At 40.6% G+C, this 20,261-nt stretch overlaps 1 protein-coding gene across 18 annotated transcripts in view; it reads right to left on the reverse strand.

The window, feature by feature from the left end:
- TTLL5 (tubulin tyrosine ligase like 5) overlaps window positions 1–20,261 on the reverse strand; it is a 284,906-nt gene that overhangs the window by 203,771 nt on the left and 60,874 nt on the right. For 15 of the 18 annotated variants that reach the window (XR_006818747.1, XR_006818746.1, XR_006818744.1 and 12 more), the window contains exons 13-16: window positions 12,903–12,984; window positions 11,276–11,337; window positions 9,822–9,916; window positions 7,541–7,582 (exon numbers count right to left, since the gene is read on the reverse strand). Coding sequence is in view for 14 of the 18 variants with exons in the window: in XM_046008989.1 (XP_045864945.1) it covers window positions 7,541–7,582; window positions 9,822–9,916; window positions 11,276–11,337; window positions 12,903–12,984 (281 nt within the window). In the remaining 4 variants the exon portion in view is untranslated. The remainder of the gene's footprint in view (window positions 1–7,540; window positions 7,583–9,821; window positions 9,917–11,275; window positions 11,338–12,902; window positions 12,985–20,261) is intronic. The other 3 variants (XM_046008988.1, XM_046008987.1, XM_046008984.1) reach the window with 1 other exon arrangement.

Below are 20,261 nucleotides of genomic sequence, written 5' to 3' on the forward strand. Positions count from 1 at the left end.
AGCAGTGGGGAAGTGTGGGTTAGGAGAAATGAGACATAAGACAGAAAGCCAAGGAACAATCTATTACGTCACAGGTGAAAATGGGGCCATGAGATGTTTTAGAACTCGGGCGAGGGGTGGGGGGGTGGACATTGAGGTAAGAGTCATCGGTGACACACAAAAGAGATGTGACCAAAAGAAACCCTGTAGCCGCTGGACTTCAAGAAACATGACCAAGGACAACTGCCTGGGCACTCCAAGGCGGCAGTCAAATGGGCCATGCTCATTCAGTCTTCTGAATGCCCATCACAAAGGTCATCTGGAATGAAAGTTTCAAGTAATTCTGATGTTACGGCAGCAAAGAAATATAAAGGTAACAGAGGAAGTCAGATGGTATGAAGCTTGTGGACACACTATTATTGAAAGAGATAAAGTGATAAGACAAATACACCTGCCAAGAAGAAGAAGAAGCAATAACTCAGGAAATGTGCATGCAAACTATCTTCCTAAATTCCTAGAACATGATGAGAGAAAAGCAGTCCTACTGTCAGGAACTACTGTTTATTTTTCTCTTTGCGTACACTCTCTATGGAAAAGCTTTCAACCTTCTCAGCAATGCTCATTGTTACAGACTGAAGGTTTATGCCCCTCCACAAATTCGTATGTTGAAGCCCTACCCTCCAAATTTGATGGTATTTGGACATGGGGCTTTGGGGAGGTAATCAGGATTAAAGGAGATCATCAGGGTGAGACTCTTGCCTGATGCAATTAATGCCCTAAAAAGAAGAAACATCAGAGAGCTTGTATACTCTCTTTCTCTGCCCGACCATGTACAAAGAGGTCATGTGAGCACAGAGCAAGATGGTAGTTGTCCACAAACTACGAACAGAGACCTCAGAATGAAACCTGCCTTGCTGGCACCTTGATCCTGGGACTTCCCAGCCTCCAGAACTGTGAGGAACGTTTCTGTGGTACTTGGTTACAGTAGCCCAAGGAAAACTAATAGCACACACCTGTACACATCATGAATGCTTTTACCTTTGACACACAGGAGACCAATACATACCAACCTTCAAAGCTAGCATGGGAGTTATAAAAGATAGATTTCCTGATAGGAGACTCCAAGATGAGATAGATACCTTTAGAGCGAAAAACCATGAGATCAGCAGATATAAGCAACACATAAAGGCAGGGACTTTTCAGTTGTTTAGCTTTTCCTATGATATCTTCAGCACCCAGAATAGTACTTGGCATGGGGTAAGAGATCAATAAATATTTGATGAAGAAATAAATAATGAATGTGCTGAAATGCAGATTAATCATGGTTAGAACTACACTTTGCAGAGGGTCTGGGGGCAAAATTTAACTCCTTTCCAGTCTCTGGGTATTCATTAAACAGCACATGTTGGGATGAGAGGGGAATCAAAGGGCAACTTCAAAGATTTAGGAAGGGAATCATGTAAGTAACATGATCTTTTCTAAAAGATTTTAAAGTGTGAATGCTTATTTAGTGACAATTCAGTAAAGCCAAAATATTAACTGGATGCTTTAAGGACTTTTCTCATTTCACACACTACTTATCGTTGGCTAAAAATACTTTATTTCCCATGTGATGACACGGCTCTGATCAGAAAGCTACTGGCAGTCAAGTGCCTTATCCAAGGTCAAGTTGCCTCATCACTCACACTATTTACAAGTACCTTAAAATCCTCTGAAATTATGTAAGAGAGAATATGAAGTAAGCACTCATTTAAACGATATAATAAAAATACAAATTAAGAATTTTAGAGTAGAAAAACTTATTTTAAAATGTTGATAAGCTAAAATCTGTATTAAAGGTTAGTAATAAAAATATTTTAGGAAGTAGTTATTAGCTATTTTAAGAAATACATGGTTGGGGAGCCTGGGTGGCACAGTCAGTGAAGCGACTGATCCTTGCTTTTGGCGCAGGTCATGATCTCAGGATTTTGAGATTAAGCCCCCTGTCAGGCTCCACGCTCAACGTGGAGCCTCTTCAGATTCTCTTTCCCCCTTCCACTGGTGCTCATGCTCTCTTTCTCTAAAATAAAATAAATAAATCTCTAAAAAATAAAAAAAAAATGCATCATCATATTTACAAGAACATGGATCAAACCACTATTGAAAAACCTCTAACTGGCACCTCCAATTTGGTTTTTTTTTTTTTTTTGCTTTTTGTCTTTTTGTTTTTGTTGTTCATTTTCTTGTCTGTTTTTTTTACGACTGGCTTTGTAATTGTATTTTACTTGTTGATCTTTTTATCTTTTTGTTTTCTTTCTCTCTTTTTTAGGACCTAATTTTCATCTTGTGGAATTGCTCTGAGGTGGGACAACATTCCTCAGTGACTGAGATTACAATGATGTTGCCACCTTCTTCTACTCCTCTAAAGCTGCTCCTAGAAACGCTGAACTGACACCCCCCAAGATTCTCAGTCTTCTCTCCCAAGTCACTTTCAAAGAGTTGTCTCCCACACAGCTTCGCAAACACTCCTTCATTATGCACGGCCCACAGTTCTAACTCTGGCCACTTATGTATGTACGTGAGCTATCCAGGTGAGGCACAGGGGGATTCAGGAGGTGCTCCTGGCTGGGGCCTTCAGGAGGTTTGAAAATGGAAGTGGCTGAAGGGTAATGGTGTTTTTTAGGTGAGCGCTCTAGCTGTGAACTCCCATGGGCTGATGGCTTTACTCTTTTATTGCCACAAATATCACGAGGTTGCAAAGAAAAAGGTCAACGCTATGCCTAGTGGAAAAAAGACGGCTAGAAACGCCTTTTACCTCTTCACCTATTTGCCTCAAACTCAACTACTAAAAAGGCTGAGAGGGAGATACGGAAAGTTGTAACAACCAATGTCGATGTATCTCAAATCTCAAATGCTTCTCTAAAATCCACCCAGGTCTCCTGTGTCTTTGGGGAGGCTGCTAAAAAATATCAGACTAGGAAGTCAGAAGTATTTTGCCAATCTCGGCTTTTCAATAAATTTGAGATTAGAGAGAATTTTCTGTATCAGCATAATATCGGCTGTACTGGTCTACAGAGATGTGTGGCTACATACGTATTACAAAGCACTACTGTCATAGACCATTGGTTGAATCCTTACCAATATCTGTTAATGAAATGAACTGGACATTAAATATGTGTCTTCCTACTGTTTACTACTTCCAGCACAGTGGAATTTTATGGACAATCTGCATTCTTTACACAAACAAAGAAGGGTCAACTTTGAATTATATTTGTTATGTTTTTAAAACCGAATGGCTTAATAAACTAAATTTTAGAGATTTTAGGAAAAAAAAAAAAGAAATGTGACCTGAATTATAGACACGGGTGTGAGAAAAAGGATAGCAAAGAACAAAGAAAGGATATAGAAATGCTTATGAGTGCCATAACCCGGAGATTAAAAGCAAAGCAAAAAAAAAGGGGGGGGGTCAGATTTAGAAGGCCATCAGGACTGCCAAAAACAAGAGAAAAACACTCCATGTGCAAGCCATTATGTGGTGCTGATCTTGTGCCTATTAGCACAGGAACCGAATGAATATGCACTGAGGAAATAAAGTCCTTATGAACTTAGAACCATTGCCTCTGTCTAGATGATACAGGATTTTAACTACTGGGTGTTCAGATAGATTTTACACCACAAAATTACTGCCTAAGCCAGAATTCTGCCATGCGGCATGCACCAAAGATGTAAAATTATCATTAGTGAAACTTACGATTTAGAAATGTATGCAGAAAAGAAACCTTTACACATCTAACCTTTATCATTACGGAAGAATTGACTGAGAATCACTGAGATGAGGAACCACTTGTCTCCACCAAAAGGAGAAAAAAAAAAACAGATGTTGAATCAGAAAAATGATTCTCAGCCTAGAGAAAGCTGGTAGGTACCAGCAATGAGAAGAACCAAACAAAACCCAGATTATGAAAAAGGTGAGGCATCATAAAAGATACCATAATTGAGGGGCAAGAATAAAACCTCTTTGACAGAGATCATATACGAGGAATAAAAACGTCCTAATGGGGGCGCCTGGGTGGCTCAGTGGGTTAAGCCTCTGCCTTCGGCTCAGGTCATGATCCCAGGGTCCTGGGATGGAGCCCCGCATTGGGCTCTCTGCTCAGCGGGGAGCCTGCTTCCCCCTCTCTCTCTGCCTGCTTCTCTGCCTACTCGTGATCTCTCTCTCTCTCTGTCAAATACATAAATAAAAAATAAAAAATAAAAAAAAATCTAAAAACAAACAAACAAACGTCCTAATGCAGTTTTACAAAGTTTGGAATTCTGGGTTAGAAACAAATGAGCTAGAAATAGCTCAATTTGTATGTGACACATCTTGCCACCTAGAAAATAAAAGGTAAAATCTAGTTTAAAAAGCAAAATGAACTAATGCTATCAAACAAAAAGGAACAAAAAGGACCGCAAATGAATAAATCTAGGTGGGAAATAAACAAAAAATGGCTAACAGAGAAGGTCTAAATGTAATTGACAACCACAAATATACTCTGAAATCAGGGGAGAAAAAAAAAGGAAAGTAAGTAGACTTGTGTTACAGTCAAAAAGAGACAGGCAACATCTGGAAATGTGGCGTAATTATAAGTCAGAAGGTCTGAAAGACATGCATCTTGTTATTAAGAGAACTGGCTTTAAAAAAACAAAACAAAAACTTACAGAACCACTTACAATTATGTTTGAAAAATCATGAAGAACTGAGGAGGTAATAGAGGATAAGAAAAAAACAAATGAGGTACCAATCTTCAAAAATGTAAGAAATGTACTTTGGGTGACTACTGCCTGGTAAGTCTAACTTGAATCCCTAGTAAAATAATGGAATATATAATAAAAGAAAAAAAAATCTGTAAACATTTAGAGTTTAATGAGCTCATAAAGAGTAAGTATGAAGACTGCTTTATTTATTTTAAAACACGCTTTAAAATATTTATGTTTAGGACAAAAATTACAAAAAAGGAATAGAGCAAATACATTTAATGTCTTTGGGTTTTACAAAAGCATTTATACAAATTTCATAAAATTTCCATTCTAAATTATATTTCTGATTGGGGCTTAGTGTCATAATATAATGAATAAAACACACCAACAAAGACTGAAAAGAGTTGAAAGATGTTATGTAGGATAAACAGCAGTGAATCAAGTTAGGAAGCGATTTTCAGAATGGGTACTGATTGAGCATTACTTAGAATCTTCACTGATGGCTGGGAGGATGGATAAATAAGAAGATAATAGAGTAATTAATCTGCATTTGTAGATGACAGAAATGTGAAAAGAATGGCTACAGATATGAATATCGAAATAACTCCCAATGCCGCTAACAAATGGGTAAAAGGAAAATCAACAGGACCCAGAAGTGTAAAGGAGGCTATGTGTCCAATGTAAACTATGTGTCCAGAACTAGCCCAAATTTTTACCTGTGCTTTATCGTTTCTTTCACACTGTATCTCCATATATGTATTATCTTCATTGGACAGACGTGGATAGTGAGCCTCAGAGACACAAGGGACCTTGCCCGAAGTCTAACAGCTAGTTACTTAGTGGCAGAACAAATCTGAACCGGGAGCTATCTGTCTGTGTGTTTTCCACGAAACTATGTCACCTGCCTGGGGACCCTGAAAAGTGATTTCTGATGAGTGGGAAATCTGAACTAGAAGCATTCAAGGGAAGGAAGAAATGTAGAAAGAAACAATGGACTAAAAAGGAACAGACAACAGGCAAAGAACTGTGACTGCACAATCTGACAGCAACAGAAGAAGAAAGCTTGACACAGTGTCCATGGCCAGAGCAGAGAACTTGTTTTCGTTTCTAACTTAGCTCGGACAAAACTACCATGGGGTTGAGAACGCTTCATTCACACAAAGTCGGTGACTCTGAACACTGCAAAGAACAAGAAGTCAAAGAATTCCACATGTATCAAGTTGGCTGAATAAAGCTAGAAAGACTTTGTGTCACTGGAGCAGTGTTCAATTACACAGCCATGAGGGAGAGGCCTTGCTCGGCCACAGGCTATCACAGTCTATGGCCATTCTGGCAAGTAGAGCTCGACAGACATGAGAAAATTAAAATGGGAGAAGGGAAGTTAAGATTAGAATTACACAGCAAAGACACTTCTTTGGAATCAAATTCAGAAGGCTATGAATTAAGGATTTTTTCAAGTTCTCCTGAAGAGTAGATATCCCTAAAAGGTATTCAGAAGGTAAGCTCTTGGAAGTCAACAGCTCTGGGGCTTTTTTGTGGTTGTTTTTGTTTTGTTTTGTTTTGTTTTCTGTTTGGCACAGAAAGTAGCTAGCACACCTAGGTTCTCCCTAAACATAAAACACTAAACATTACAGCATTTCGAACTCTACCAACTAAACACCTACGGAACCACATCAGCCAGTGACCAAACGCTAGACAACACAACCAATAAGCTTTTTTTTTTTCCACTTCTTGGACTCATATAAACCATATAAAGCGCTTTGTCAAAACCAGTAGCTGCGGGAGTTACGACTCAAGCTCCCGAGCTGTCCGGTCACTGTATCAGAGAGTACTGAGTGAGTACCGCGGCCAAAATAAAAATCCTGGAGCTTCTCGCTAAAGAACTAACTACTAGTTGCAGGGGCACACTTATGTCGGGCACAGCTACAGCCCTCATTTCGGAGTATCAGCCAGCAGGAGCGGCACCATCACCGCTACCGCCACTTCGACGAGATGTTTAAAAGAAAACAAAGATCTTCATAGAAGAAAATGACAGTTAATCTCAAATATGCTAACAAGGGCAGGAGGAGGACAAATACTGTTCATTAGGAGTTGGAGATTAAATATTTTTAGTTTCTTTTTATTTTTATTTATTGTTTTTGAAGATTTTATTTATCTGACAGAGAAAGAGAGAGACGGCAAGAGAGGGAACACAAGCAGGGGAGAGAGAGAAACAGGCCTCCTGCTGAGCGGGGAGCCCAATGCAGGGCTTGATCCCAAGACCCTGGGATCATGACCTGAGCTGAAGGCAGAGGCTTAATAATTGAGCCACCCAGACGCCCGTTGAGTTTATTTTTAAAGGTAGCATCTCAGACATTGATTAGGGCAAAGGTTCCATGATTCATAAAACTGCAAATCGCTCTGTATAAGAAATATGTACAATCAAATGCAGCCCAATACCCAATGTGAAAATGTTTCCAATATGAAGCTACTGACAATAGTACCTTTCATAAGACATCTGAAGAAAAGAAAGGGTGTCTGTGAACTATATTTCCTTCCTGGAATATTCTGGTCAAAGCGATAGATATGCCTCTAAATTCCGTTCGTCATTTAAATCCAACTGCCTCCTTCACAGCACGATCACTATCAGGAAAAGAGGATTCATAAATTCCTGCAGCCTCTACTCTTGTTTCTATATCTGGAAAGACCTCTGTGCATTCATTTTCACTTAAACTCTATGTTATTAAAGTTCAAAAAGTAAGTGCATCAAACACAGACTGTGAAAGAGCAAAGCTAAAAGGCTTTCCATTTGGGGACTGGAAATCAGAATCTGAATGAAGTCTCCAAATGACCCAGAACTTACCAGTTTGGCATCTGAGGACTGACACTGTGCAGACACTGGACGCTACAAAAGATAGAAAAATGGAATAAAGCCTTATCTTCTCCTACCATAGTGAGGTTTTCCAACTCTATGATGTCTATGATCTCACAAAGGAGAAGATGATCTCCAAGCAGAAAGCAAAAGCAAGAGCCCTACACTTTGTGCTTGTAAGACCAGAGCATTTATTATGCTTCACACCACTTTCTCCTACAGTGTACTTATCCCAGTTTCGTCTTCTCAGCAGGAAAGCAAAATCCTACTGTCACATCCTGAAGCCACCTATTCCACCTGATAAATTTGTTCCAGAGTACATAGAACTAATCTACAGTTTTTTTACCCTTTAAAAAAAAGTGTCCTATGGGCTCCTTATGGATGAAGAAGTCATGCCATGACCTACCAGTTAGCAAATCAAATGGTGGACAGATTCTCTATGATTTGCAAAGAGCAGCCAATAAACGCTGAGAGGCAGGCTAAGAAAAGGGGTCAATTCATCCAAGGTTGACATACAGCTAGCCCTTAGAGTAAAATTTGGCAGGAACCCTTGTGAAAGCTACACAGAAACATTCACACCCTTTACACACAATCCTGTGGCTCTGCCACAGACACCGCAGGAAACTACCTGCAGAGGAATGTGATGGCCTAAATTCAGTTTTGCTAGTACACCTAGGGCAATCCTCTACTTTTTCTTATTAAAAAATTAAAGAAAACCTTTTGAGCTGTGATGATGTACTGATCAAGAACAACCCTGCTGCCTGGTTTTCTTTCTAATCCAAGATAACAATACCCCTTAAAATCCAGTACACCCTGCCCCATGTCGCAACTCTATTGCTAAAGGGGACGACCCTAGAGCAGGTGGTCACAGAGTGCATCTAGCTCAAAGACATGTTGCGTTTGGTCTGCAAAGTATTTTTTCTTTAACTGGGCCAGTTGGCAGTATTTTAAAATAAGACTTCTCATTTCTCTTGACAGTAGGAAGGTTCTGACGACACGTGTCCCACACTCATGCACGGCAACGATCAGTTAGAGTACATCAGCAAAACAGCTGCCCCTTTTTAATATGGGGCACAGGCTCCAGTCCAGCACAGCTGCATCCCTTCCTCCCAGCTGTACTGTACCCGGCCCTCTTACCCATTCTCATTGTCTGCCTGCAACCCCTCTAGGCAGTAGAGTTTGCAGACCTTGTTCTAATGAAAACTTAGAAATACAGCTGTGTAAGTAAGAGTGACGAGCTTGGCAGACAGAAATAGCACTACTCAAAATGAGACCAGCGAGCTAAAGGAAAAAATGCAGCACGAGTGGTGACAGGAGAAGGGAGAAGTGGAGGAGGAGTCAATGGATGGGAGAAGAAAGGGAAAGGGGAGGCAGGGGGAAGCAGCAGCTAAAGGGAAAGGGGAGGCAGGGGGAAGCAGCAGCTATTTCTGCCTTCAAAGAGTTTACAGTCTAGCAGAGGAACACTGGACAATTTCAAAGCAACAAATCAATGAATGCCAAAACCATGCACTGGAGTCATGACGGAATGGGATGGATTTAATAGGAAATGATCTTGAGACTTCTGAGCAGGCAAGGTCATCAATCCAGATGAGAAGAAAGGAGGAAGATGGACCTTTTAGCTAAGAACAAATGTCAAAGGCAAAGAACACAGTGGAAACTAGCCCGGTCTAGACAGGCAGGGATGGATTAGATGATGGACCGAGCAGGCAGAACAATGAGCTGATCGGTTTAACTGGAACACAGATGCAGAGGACACAAAGACGGGAGCAACGCTTGATCAAGTGACGTTTCAGACACGCACAGGATTCCGTAGGCCTTGATTTCACTGAACCTCAGTTAATACCTCATGATCACTGAGCACCTGTAGAGAAGATGTTCTTTCAACGAGCATCTTCTTCACAAAGCTAGCCTGAAGATCAGAAAGAATATAGCAGAGTAACGACTAGGAATTTGTCGGCTCCCTCTCTGTGCCTTGTTTATGAGCATATCAATTTGGGGAAAAAGCAGGTGATTCTTAAAGAGAAAAAGAAAAAAGGACAGATAATGAAAAAAGGCAAAAGAAAAGAAAAACAAAAAGCAGTAAATTGGTTTGAAAGCAATGAAAACATATGTTATCAGCCACAGCTGAATGTAACTGCCTCCTGTCTGGAATGATCCCCAAATTCTCCTGCTCTCAGTGACGTCATATCTGTAATGCTTCAGCTCACTCATTTACATCAGCTACCACTTTCCAGTAAGCCTCTTTGGGCTCCCTGCTGCTGAATTTGCTTACCTGAGGTTTCTGGAAAGGGTTTCGCCTGGAAGACTCAAAGGTGGGATAAATTGGCCGGGTTGATGCCCTCTGGGCAGGATCCTGGCACACAAATCCTGAATGGGGAATGGCAAACATTAAAACCTACTATTTTCTAAGAAATTAGCAGGGTTAGCTGTACCTTTTCTTTAGATATACAAAGTCAGTTTCACAGTCATAAATATTAGAGATCTATCCTCGGAAGGATTAGGCATGGCTCTCTCAGACACACACTCCACTTGAACTTCAAACCACCAAAACTGGACAGCACGAGAATGGAAAATATGCAGATAAATCAACCTTCCTTGCTGGGGAGCTGATTCGGATTGAAAAAGAGATGTGGATTTTTGATGAACTTCAGAGTAAAAGTGTAAATCACCATTTAAAAATACACAGTTGTTTATAAAAAACAAATTATTTTAAAGCAGCCTCCTAGAGGGTGACTGGAAAATAATGTTGTTTTTACTGGGAGAACCCAAGAGCAGCTGAGGGGTCCTGTCCTGTTACAAGATCTACTCCTGGGGAACCGGGTGGCTTAGTGGGTTAAAGCCTCTGCCTTCAGCTCCAGTCATGATCCCAGGGTCCTGGGATCAGGCCCCACATCAGGCTCTCGGCTCAGCAGGGAGCTTGCTTCCCGCCCCCCCGCGCTGCAACCCCCTCCCCTGCCTCTCTGCCTACTTGTGATCTCTCTCAAATAAATACATAAAATCTTAAAAGATCTACTCCTAGAACAGCTGAAGATGGTCTCCTGGCAAAGTGGGCTTCTTAGATTATCTACAGTTTAAGCAATTAGGTGTGCGCTCACTTCACCTGCTTCCTAAAAAGAAGCAGACTCCCATCCAGGGAGACTAGAGTGGCTAAGTTTCACAGCATTCGCTGTCCACCAAGTACTAGTTCATTTCAAATGTGTTTTGTCATGCCTTAGTAGAGTACTTAGGGAACAACAACAAACCCACAATAAACCCACCTGACTGCCCATCTCCATTTCAAAGTTTTTGGTTTATCTGTTAACAAAGGGATTTCTTCCTTGGGCTTCCTTCAGTTATAACTATTAAGGGGGGATCATGTTGACACCAGTGGAGACCGCCTAGCGGAAACAGAGCCACTCTCCTTCGTAACAAAGCTTCTTCAGTCAGTTGCTCTCTCCCAGCTTGGAGAAAAATAGACTTTCTGCAGACCTTTGGTTAAGGCTCTTCCTCAGCTCGTAATTCCTGTGCCCTAGGAATTAGGTCTCAGCCCTAGTTGTGGTTCAGCCTCAGGACAGGATGGAGCCAGGGGGAGTAAAAACATATAAATACTTGCCTGAAAATATAATTTCTCAGTACAAAACACTCAGCATGGCTTAGGAACTGCCAATTGGCAACACCTAGAAAGCCCAACAAAATGGATGCTCTGGTTAACTTTTATGTGAGTCTTCAGAAAACACCACTACTCACCTACAACAGTGAACATATCTGAAATCATACTGGCTTTAATCTTTAGATCCAGAGGTGCATCGCTAATAGAAGAGAGAAAGAAAGACCAATCGATAATGTTAGAGATTAACAGAAGAGCTACCCCTAATGGGCCTCAATATAGCAGAGCTTCCAAATGTCGATGAGAAGCAACACATCAAGCATACCAAACCCATGGAAAAAGAAAAAGAAATCTGGGCAAAAATACTTGAAATAAAAGCCCACTGCTAAACTCATCCTCTGTTGGGCAGGTCCAGCACCCAAGTTGATTCCCTGACATGCAATCTTTTTATTCCAGAAGGTCTCGTGCAATTCAAACCATGTACAAGAACACTGCATCATTAGCACTGCGGATTTTAGAGGCTTGGGTCTTTCATATGCTCTTTTATAAGTGTGTCCATCCTTCAAATTATTTTTTACTGCTACAATAGTCAAATCATATTCACATGCAAGAGAGGAAACTCTGGTCATCTTTGTACATTTTTTAAGGCTTCATTTTCTGTTCTAAATCGATCCTCTTAAGCTTTCAGGCTTGCAAATGAGGGCAAAAAAAATACAAGTTAGACCAAAATATCACCAGATGATGCAGCAGGAACCCACATGGAAACACAAACATGAATTGAAAGCTGGACGCTCCCTGTGCCAGTGACTGCCATGTCGGCTTTGGTGTTGAGGTGTTCTTCCATGAACCGGATTACTTTGGCTGCTGGACCAGTGCATCATTCCGGGGATCTCTAACATCAGAGGATGCACCTGGCTGGGCAATGTGCTAAGAGCTGACTTTACAAAAGAGTAGTCCAACATCAGAAGCATCTCTGTGATAGCTAGTTCTATACCTTACTGCTGGGTTGAAGCCGAACTCCCACCCCACGAAGTAGTTAATCTGTCTGGATTTGATGACTTGGCATTTTGCCAACATTTTTCATCCTTAAACATGCAGCTGCTGGGTGGTCTGTAGCATAAATCTCTAGGGTTCTCTAGCTGTTTAGAGAAGTGTATGGCTAATAGAGACTCTGGCTACAGCTGCAGATAGAAGCACAATCTTCTCTGGTATTGAAAAAATATGTTTCTTTCCTTCTTCTAAACGATAGAGGTTTAAAAATTTTAAGATTGTTTTGAAGTTTCTAGACTCTAATCTTAGATGCATACCGGAATACAGAAAGGGTAAAAGGACCAAACATTATTTATATTACCCTAGGCCCAGCTCTATACCTTACAGTATATGTGGATTTGAACCTGTACAAACCTTTAGTAATAAAGGAAATACAATATCTCGTGTATTTCTTTAGCCTTGGCAGAACACCTACAAAGTTAAAAGACAGAAAGAGAGAGAACTGGAAATAAAAATGAACACAAGAAGCATCCCTTAGACGCTCAAGAAGACAGTTATCAGATCGCAAATTGACTAGTAAGATAGGGATGCACGGTTACCATCTGGAGGTTAACCGCACGTCACAAATCCCTCAAATTTAGAAATTCTAGTCATTTCTATCTAATAACTAGGGTAAAAAAAATCTAGCACCAAGAGAAACGACTTTTTTAAAAAAGTTTTTTTAGTGCTATTCATTGAAGGTTTGTCCTTTTCCAGTTGATGGAAGAGACTACTTACCAGGCCAAAGAAGGGGAGAGATTTACTTCCAACAACCATGGTTTCAGAGTAGAATCTATGAGCACATCAAAGCCATAGAGTTCTAGAAATACAACATAACATGCAAGATCATTTTCTATGTTACAACTGAACAAAAATCTGAAAGACTCAATCCAATCAACTCCCACCAGAGGCCTAGAAATTTGGGGAGTATAAGTAATGAGTGGAATTAGAAGCAGAGAATCTTTCCAGTTCCAAATAAATTAATCAAGTTCTAGAGATCATGAGATAATGTTATACAATTCCACTGCTTTTATCATCCACTCTATTGACATTCCTGAGTTCTACACAGAAAGTGACCTGACCTCTAAAAGTTGGCAAGCACGATTCTGTGCATATGGGTTAAAAAAAAAAAAAAAAAAAAGTTGGGAATGGGAATGCCACAATGCCACAAAGGCATCCAACATCAAAACTACTTTGGGTTTGTTCTGGATTGTCCCATCATATTCCGAAACAGAGAAATCTCCTGAAGGAATCTCCCTGGGCCCTTCCACTACATTTTCCTAAACCACTATCTTGGTTTTGCAGCTTAGGTCAAGAAGATATTTAAGTGTAAAATATATTTATTCTTCCCCTCTCCTATGGTTTCAATTTCCCTTTGGAGATGGAAAATAAAGTACAATGGCCCAATATAGAAAGACAGAAAGAAAGGAGGGAACCCGTGGCAGCCAGAGCAGGACTGTGACAAGCCATCCTGCACCACTAATATCACTGAAAAAGGGAAGGAGCCAGAGACCAAATTTCCATGGTTTCTGGTTTCCTTATTCATGGTTTCTTTACTGATTCTCTTCCCTAATTCCTCAACTGTTGTAAAGAGTAAACCAAAAACATGAGCGGGCTTTTCTCCCAGGATGCAGGGATAATATGACGCTAACTTTGGAACCTCAGCTGGCAACCTTTACTCTCATCATTAACGAGACCCTCTCCTCTTTGGGATACACACATCAAATACATCTGACTTTCAGAAGTCCCACTCATTCTCCAAAACTTCCCACTCCGTGTCCCTCAAATAAACTGTCTACATCTTCTTTCCAAGAGAAAAGATGAGCTTCCTTACAGTTCAACCAGAGGTCACAGGCCACAGCTCACACCTATGGAACACAACCATGGATCTTCCAGAAACTCATTTTGAAACAAATGTCTTTACTTCAAGAAGGCTTCTCCCATTTCTTAATCCTCTCAAGAACACAGAAAAGTAAGTGTAAGTTTCTAGAAAGATGGCGCCCAAGACTGTCTTTTGAACAGGAAGTCTGATATGGGACCAAGAATCCTAGAAGGGAAATCTCAATGACTCTACCATTTATTCACTGTGGCACGTGGGGACATCATTTCTCTTCTCCTTTCATTTTTCTCTATTAACCACCACCTGTCAGTACTGTATGCATAGTAACGCTAAACCCAAAATTCCTATTTATGCAACACTGATTAGACAATCATATTCAAGTTTTTCTCACAGGAAGAGCTGTCATGAATGAATTTGCTTCCATGGTACTTATTCAGGATTCAATTTAATTTGCAAAACGAATCTCAAACCAAAAGAGAGTCTGAGGTGGGATTTTCCTTCATGTAACTACACAACAACCAATTATTGGTACTTCAAAATGTAAAGAAAAGAAAGCTCCTATCTCTTGTCGGTAAAAAATTCATAATTTTTATGGCCAGTACATTCTTCTTAAATATTTTACCTAATCTTCAGTCGTCCTACAGAATATTCCCCTTTTAATGGGAAAGAAAAATCTTTTGTGATATGGTGCTCGATAAGGCATTTAAAAAGAAAAACTTAATTGCTAAATCTATAAGCTCATGTTAACATTACACAAGCAGGATTACATGGGATTCAACTATTTGATAAAGTAGTAATATTATTAATAGTAACAGTATGAGGAACAGGGTAAGAATAATGCCTGATGCACAGAATGGCCAGATTTGCAGAACCAACCACAAATGGAGACAAGCTGAAATCAGAATGACAACCCATGAGCCCCATTATTTAAACACCTTGCATTAAACAGCCAACACATGGACTATTTCCCAAATTAAGAGGCAAATTCCAAGTATCTCAGTTGAAAGTCTGAGAACTAACATTCTAGGAAGGAAAAAAATATAAGCTACCTGGGAATAAACCTAACCAAAGAGGTAAAGGACCTGTACTCGAGGAACTACAGAACACTCATGAAAGAAATTGAAGAAGACACAAAAAGATGGAGGACTGTTCCATGCTCTTGGATTGGAAGAATAAACATTGTTAAAATGTCTATACTGCCTAGAGCAATCTATACTTTTAATGCCATTCCAATCAAAATTCCACCGGTATTTTTCAAAGAGCTGGAGCAAATAATCCTAAAATTTGTATGGAATCAGAAGAGACCCCGAATTGCTAAGGAAATGTTGAAAAACAAAAACAAAACTGGCGGCATCACGTTACCCGATTTCAAGCTTTATTACAAAGCTGTGATCACCAAGACAGCGTGGTACTGGCATAAAAACAGACACATAGACCAGTGGAACAGAGTGGAGAGCCCAGATATGAACCCTCAACTCTATGGTGAAATAATCTTCGACAAAACAGGAAAAAATATCAATGGAAAAAAGACAGTCTCTTCAATAAATGGTGCTGGGAAAACTGGACAGCGATATGTAGAAGAATGAAACTCGACCATTCTCTTACACCGTACACAAAGATAAACTTGAAATGGATAAAAGACCTCAACGTGAGACAGGAATCCATCAGAATCCTAGAGGAGAACATAGGCAGTAACCTCTTCGATATCAGCCACAGCAACTTCTTTCAAGATCTGTCTCCAAAGGAGACAGAAGCGAAACAAAAGCGAAAATGAACTTTTGGGACTTCATCAAGATCAAAAGCTTCTGCACAGCAAAGGAAACAGTCAACAAAACAAAAAGGCAACCCACGGAATGGGAGAAGATATTTGCAAATGACAGTACAGACAAAAGGTTGATATCCAGGATCTATAAAGAACTTCTCAAACTCAACACACACAAAACAGATAATCATATCAAAAAATGGGCAGAAGATATGAACAGACACTTCTCCAAAGAAGACATACAAATGGCTATCAGACACATGAAAAAATGTTCATCATCACTAGCCATCAGGGAGATTCAAATTAAAACCACATTGAGATACCACCTTACACCAGTTAGAATGGCCAAAATTAACAAGACAGGAAACAACGTGTGTTGGAGAGGATGTGGAGAAAGGGGAACCCTCTTACACTGTTGGTGGGAATGCAAGTTAGTGCAGCCACTTTGGAGAACAGTGTGGAGATTCCTGAAGAAATTAAGAATAGAGCTTCCCTATGACCCTGCAATTGCACTGCTGGGTATTTACCCCAAAGATACAGATGTAGTGAAAAGAAGGGCCATCTGTACCCCAATGTTTATTGCGGCAATGGCTACGGTCGCCAAACTGTGGAAAGAACCAAGATGCCCTTCAACGGATGAATGGATAAGGAAGATGTGGTCCATATACACAATGGAGTATTATGCCTCCATCAGAAAGGATGAATACCCAACTTTTGTAGCAACATGGACGGGACTGACTGGAAGAAATTATGCTGAGCGAAATAAGTCAAGCAGAGAGAGTCAAGTATCATATGGTCTCACTTATTTGTGAAGCATAACAAATAACATGGAGGACATGGGGAGATGGAGAGGAGAGGGAGTTGAGGGAAACCGGAAGGGGAGATGAACCATGAGAGACTATGGACTCTGAAAAACAACCAGAGGGTTTTGAAGGGGCGGGGGGGGGGGGGGGGGGGAGGTTGAGGAACCAGGTGGTGGGTAATAGGGAGGGCACGTACTGCATGGAGCACTGGGTGTGATGCCAAAACAATGAACACTGTTATGCTGTAAATAAACAAACAAACAAAAAAGAACCCAAAGAGAGAAAATGCCCTTTACAGTAACAACTGCATTTTTACTCAGGTGAATGAAACCAGTCAGTGCTTAACAATCTCAAAATCAGTTTTGGCTCTGACTGTACCTGTACGCGCACAAGGCTTAGATCTACTACCATCTAAAGGTGGGCTAAGTTTGGGACAGCATTACAACCCAGAGCAAATAGAGACTGGGACTGGAGGGGGTCTGGGGGGTGGGAAATAGTAGATGGTATGAAAAAGTAGCATTTGTATCAGGTTTATCTCTTAAAATAATCAACTCAGCTTCAGAAAAATAATTTGGGCCCTTGACAGGCTACAAAGTCCTTATAATGACCCTTTTAACTTATGACTGGTCTTTTTCATGGACATTTAAGATTTTAAAAGGTAAAAAGGAGGGTGCACTGGGAATATTAAACTTCACCTTCAATACTGTGTGTTTTGCCAGTGTCTAGAATTTCGAAAACCTGGTAATCTGGGATGAGATATAGCAGTGTTCCTGTCATTAAAGGGTGCAGACAAACTAGGTTTTTCCCGCTCTGAGAGCTACTTTCTTTGTTCCTCTCTCTTGTCCTCATCACAACAGAAGAGCAAGTATTTTCAAAGGGCTGTTGCTCCCACCTTGTTCAACAATGTTTACTTAGGAAAATTTTCTTTCATGAGATGTATTTCCTTCAGCCCCCAGTCAAATCAAAACAAACTTGAAAATATTCTAGTGACTAGGTGAGGTGAAGCCTGGCACCACCTCTCCTACACACTGGTGCCCTTTTCTCCCTATTTCTTGAATGCAGCTTCCTATAAAAGCGATCTACACTTAGCTGCCTTAACCTTCTTACAGCCTATTCCATTCCCCAGCCCGTAGGGATCTGCTTCTGCTCCCATTCTCTAAGTCAGTGACTGTTCTCACTGCGATCACCAAAGACCACCTTACTGTGAAGCCCAAACCTCTGAAACTGTTGACCACCCCTTACTTATTGAACTTTCTTCTCCCTTGGTTCCAGGCCACTGCTCTCTTCTGATTCTCCTCCTTTCACTCCTTCTCTTCTGCCCAGCTATTCACTGGTAGGTTTGCTCAGGGTGGCATCCTCAGGGCTCTTTCCTTCTCAATTCTACTTCTCTTCTTAGGTGATCTCATGTATTCTCATGGCTGCAATTAATATTCGGATGATGACATTCAAATCTCTATCTTTAGTCAAGTGTCTCTGGGGACACCAAATCCATAACTCCAATCGCCTTCTAGATAACTTCACTAGGATATCCCATGAGTACTCAACCTCAACAGAACATAACTTGTTATCTTTCCCCCAAACCTGTTTGGATTCCCATTATTCTTCACCCTGGAAAATGGTAACGCCATCTGCCAGTCGCCAAAGCTAGAAACACTCTCTTCACCATGTCCCAAATCCTACACATTACCAGATCTCTTCTCTCTCTTTAATCCAGTCATATAAATTCCTTTTGACATACAATTCATATATAATGAAAGGGACAGATCTTGAGTGTACAATTTGATCACGCATGATAATTGGATACATCCATGTAATCCACACTCATCTCAACCCAGAGAGAACATTTCCATCATCCCAGAAAGATCCCTCATGCCCCTTCCTGGTAAATACCTTGCTTCCCCTCATCATACCCCCAGATAATCACTAATCTTCTTTCTTTCACCATAGATTCATTTTGTCCATTCCACAAAGTCTTATAAACGGGAGCATCCCGTATGTACTCTCTCGAGTCTGGCTCTTTCGTTTAGCCTTTCTGAGATTCATCCACCTGTTAATGTTTCTTGTTTTAAAACGAGACAATAAAATTATTGTACAATTCACATGCAACAAAACCCTTTTCAATTGTAGTCTGATGAGTTTACACAAATGTATATGGTCACTTAACCATCACCACAATTAAGATAAAGGACAATTCTATCAAACACTCCCCATGCCCCCTTAGAGTCAATTCTCACTCCCCGTCCCACCAGCAATCATTGATCTGATCTCTGCCGTTTCCAGAAAGTCAAATAAATGAAATCCTACGGTATTAGCCTTTGAGAGTGGCTCCTTTCACTCAGCATTGTGCTTCTGAGATTTATCGACATTACTGCATTTCAACAGTGTAGTCCATTCCTTTTATTCCATGTTATGGATATACCACAACCTATTCGTCCATTCAACAGTTCATGGACAGCTGGCTTGCTTCCGATTTTTGATGATTATGCATAAAGCTGCTCTAAACCTTCACGTACAGGTATTTGTGTGAACATGTGTTACTTTTCTTGGGTAAATAGCTAGAAGCGGGATTGCTAAGTCTATATTATCGCTACATACTTCTTACCTCCCCATTCATTTCCCTAGGACTAGTCTCTCCCCGCTGCAGTCCGTGCTCCATATGGCTATCAGAATTTCTAAGACATCAAATCTGTCAGATAGAGACAAACTATGAACTGCCCCAACAACAGACACTTGATGTCAGGTTGGCTCCTGCAGGATTTTAGTTACTTCTGGTCACGCTGTACAGTACTCCCTTTATTGTAATTCCGTCTTACCAATTTGGGGGCATATCATGATAAAAATGAAAGCAAATAATAATAATCTTACTGCTCTCCTGGCTCAAAAAACTCCAGTGGCTGTCTGTTATCTACAGGATAAATTTAAACATGTCAGTCCTCTACAATCAGGCTCCAATCTACTTCCATATCTCCTCTCCTGTCACCCCTTCCCACGTAGGCTCTATCTAGTCACAATGAGCTTCCACTTCAAAAAATGTCATACTGTGTGTGGACACTGTGCTGGGCACATCCTATTCCCTCTGTTACAAATGGCTTTCCCTGGCTTCCCCTAGGCATAGCCGGTAGCTCTGGTGTATTCCAAGAGTACCCGAGTCCCTCTACTCCCTGTACTGTTATTTATCATTTCATGTCTGCTCCTCCCCACCACTGGAGGATAGGGTCATGCCTCATTCACTGTATACTACAAGCAGCCTACACCATAAAAAGCACAGAGGAAGCAATCAAGAAATGCTAAAAGAAAGAAAAAGAAAAGAAAAGGCTAAAAGAAAACCAATTAAGTGAGAAACACTGTATGATTTTTGAGAAAGACCAAGTAATATGTAGCTACTCCCCCAAAGTAACCCTAGGACAAGCCTCGAAATATTCATAATAAAGCTAGTAACCATTAAGACAATAAGAGACATTTTTATTAAGATTTTTACATATTAGGACATATTTTTAAAAAACTTGATAAAGGGTGGTCTAGGAAGGGAGGGAAAACAGATTTGATAGGGCAAATAATAACACGTCCGACGCCTAAAAGATTACTAAACATGTCACACCACTAATTGTGGAATCAATCCACTCACCCTCTCCAGAAACAAAGCCCCGGCTGCAGCTGCAATCCTGAGTCAGTGGAAAGTGCTGACATTAGCC

This window comes from Meles meles, chromosome 6, assembly GCF_922984935.1.
Source record: "Meles meles chromosome 6, mMelMel3.1 paternal haplotype, whole genome shotgun sequence".
NCBI lineage: Eukaryota > Metazoa > Chordata > Mammalia > Carnivora > Mustelidae > Meles > Meles meles.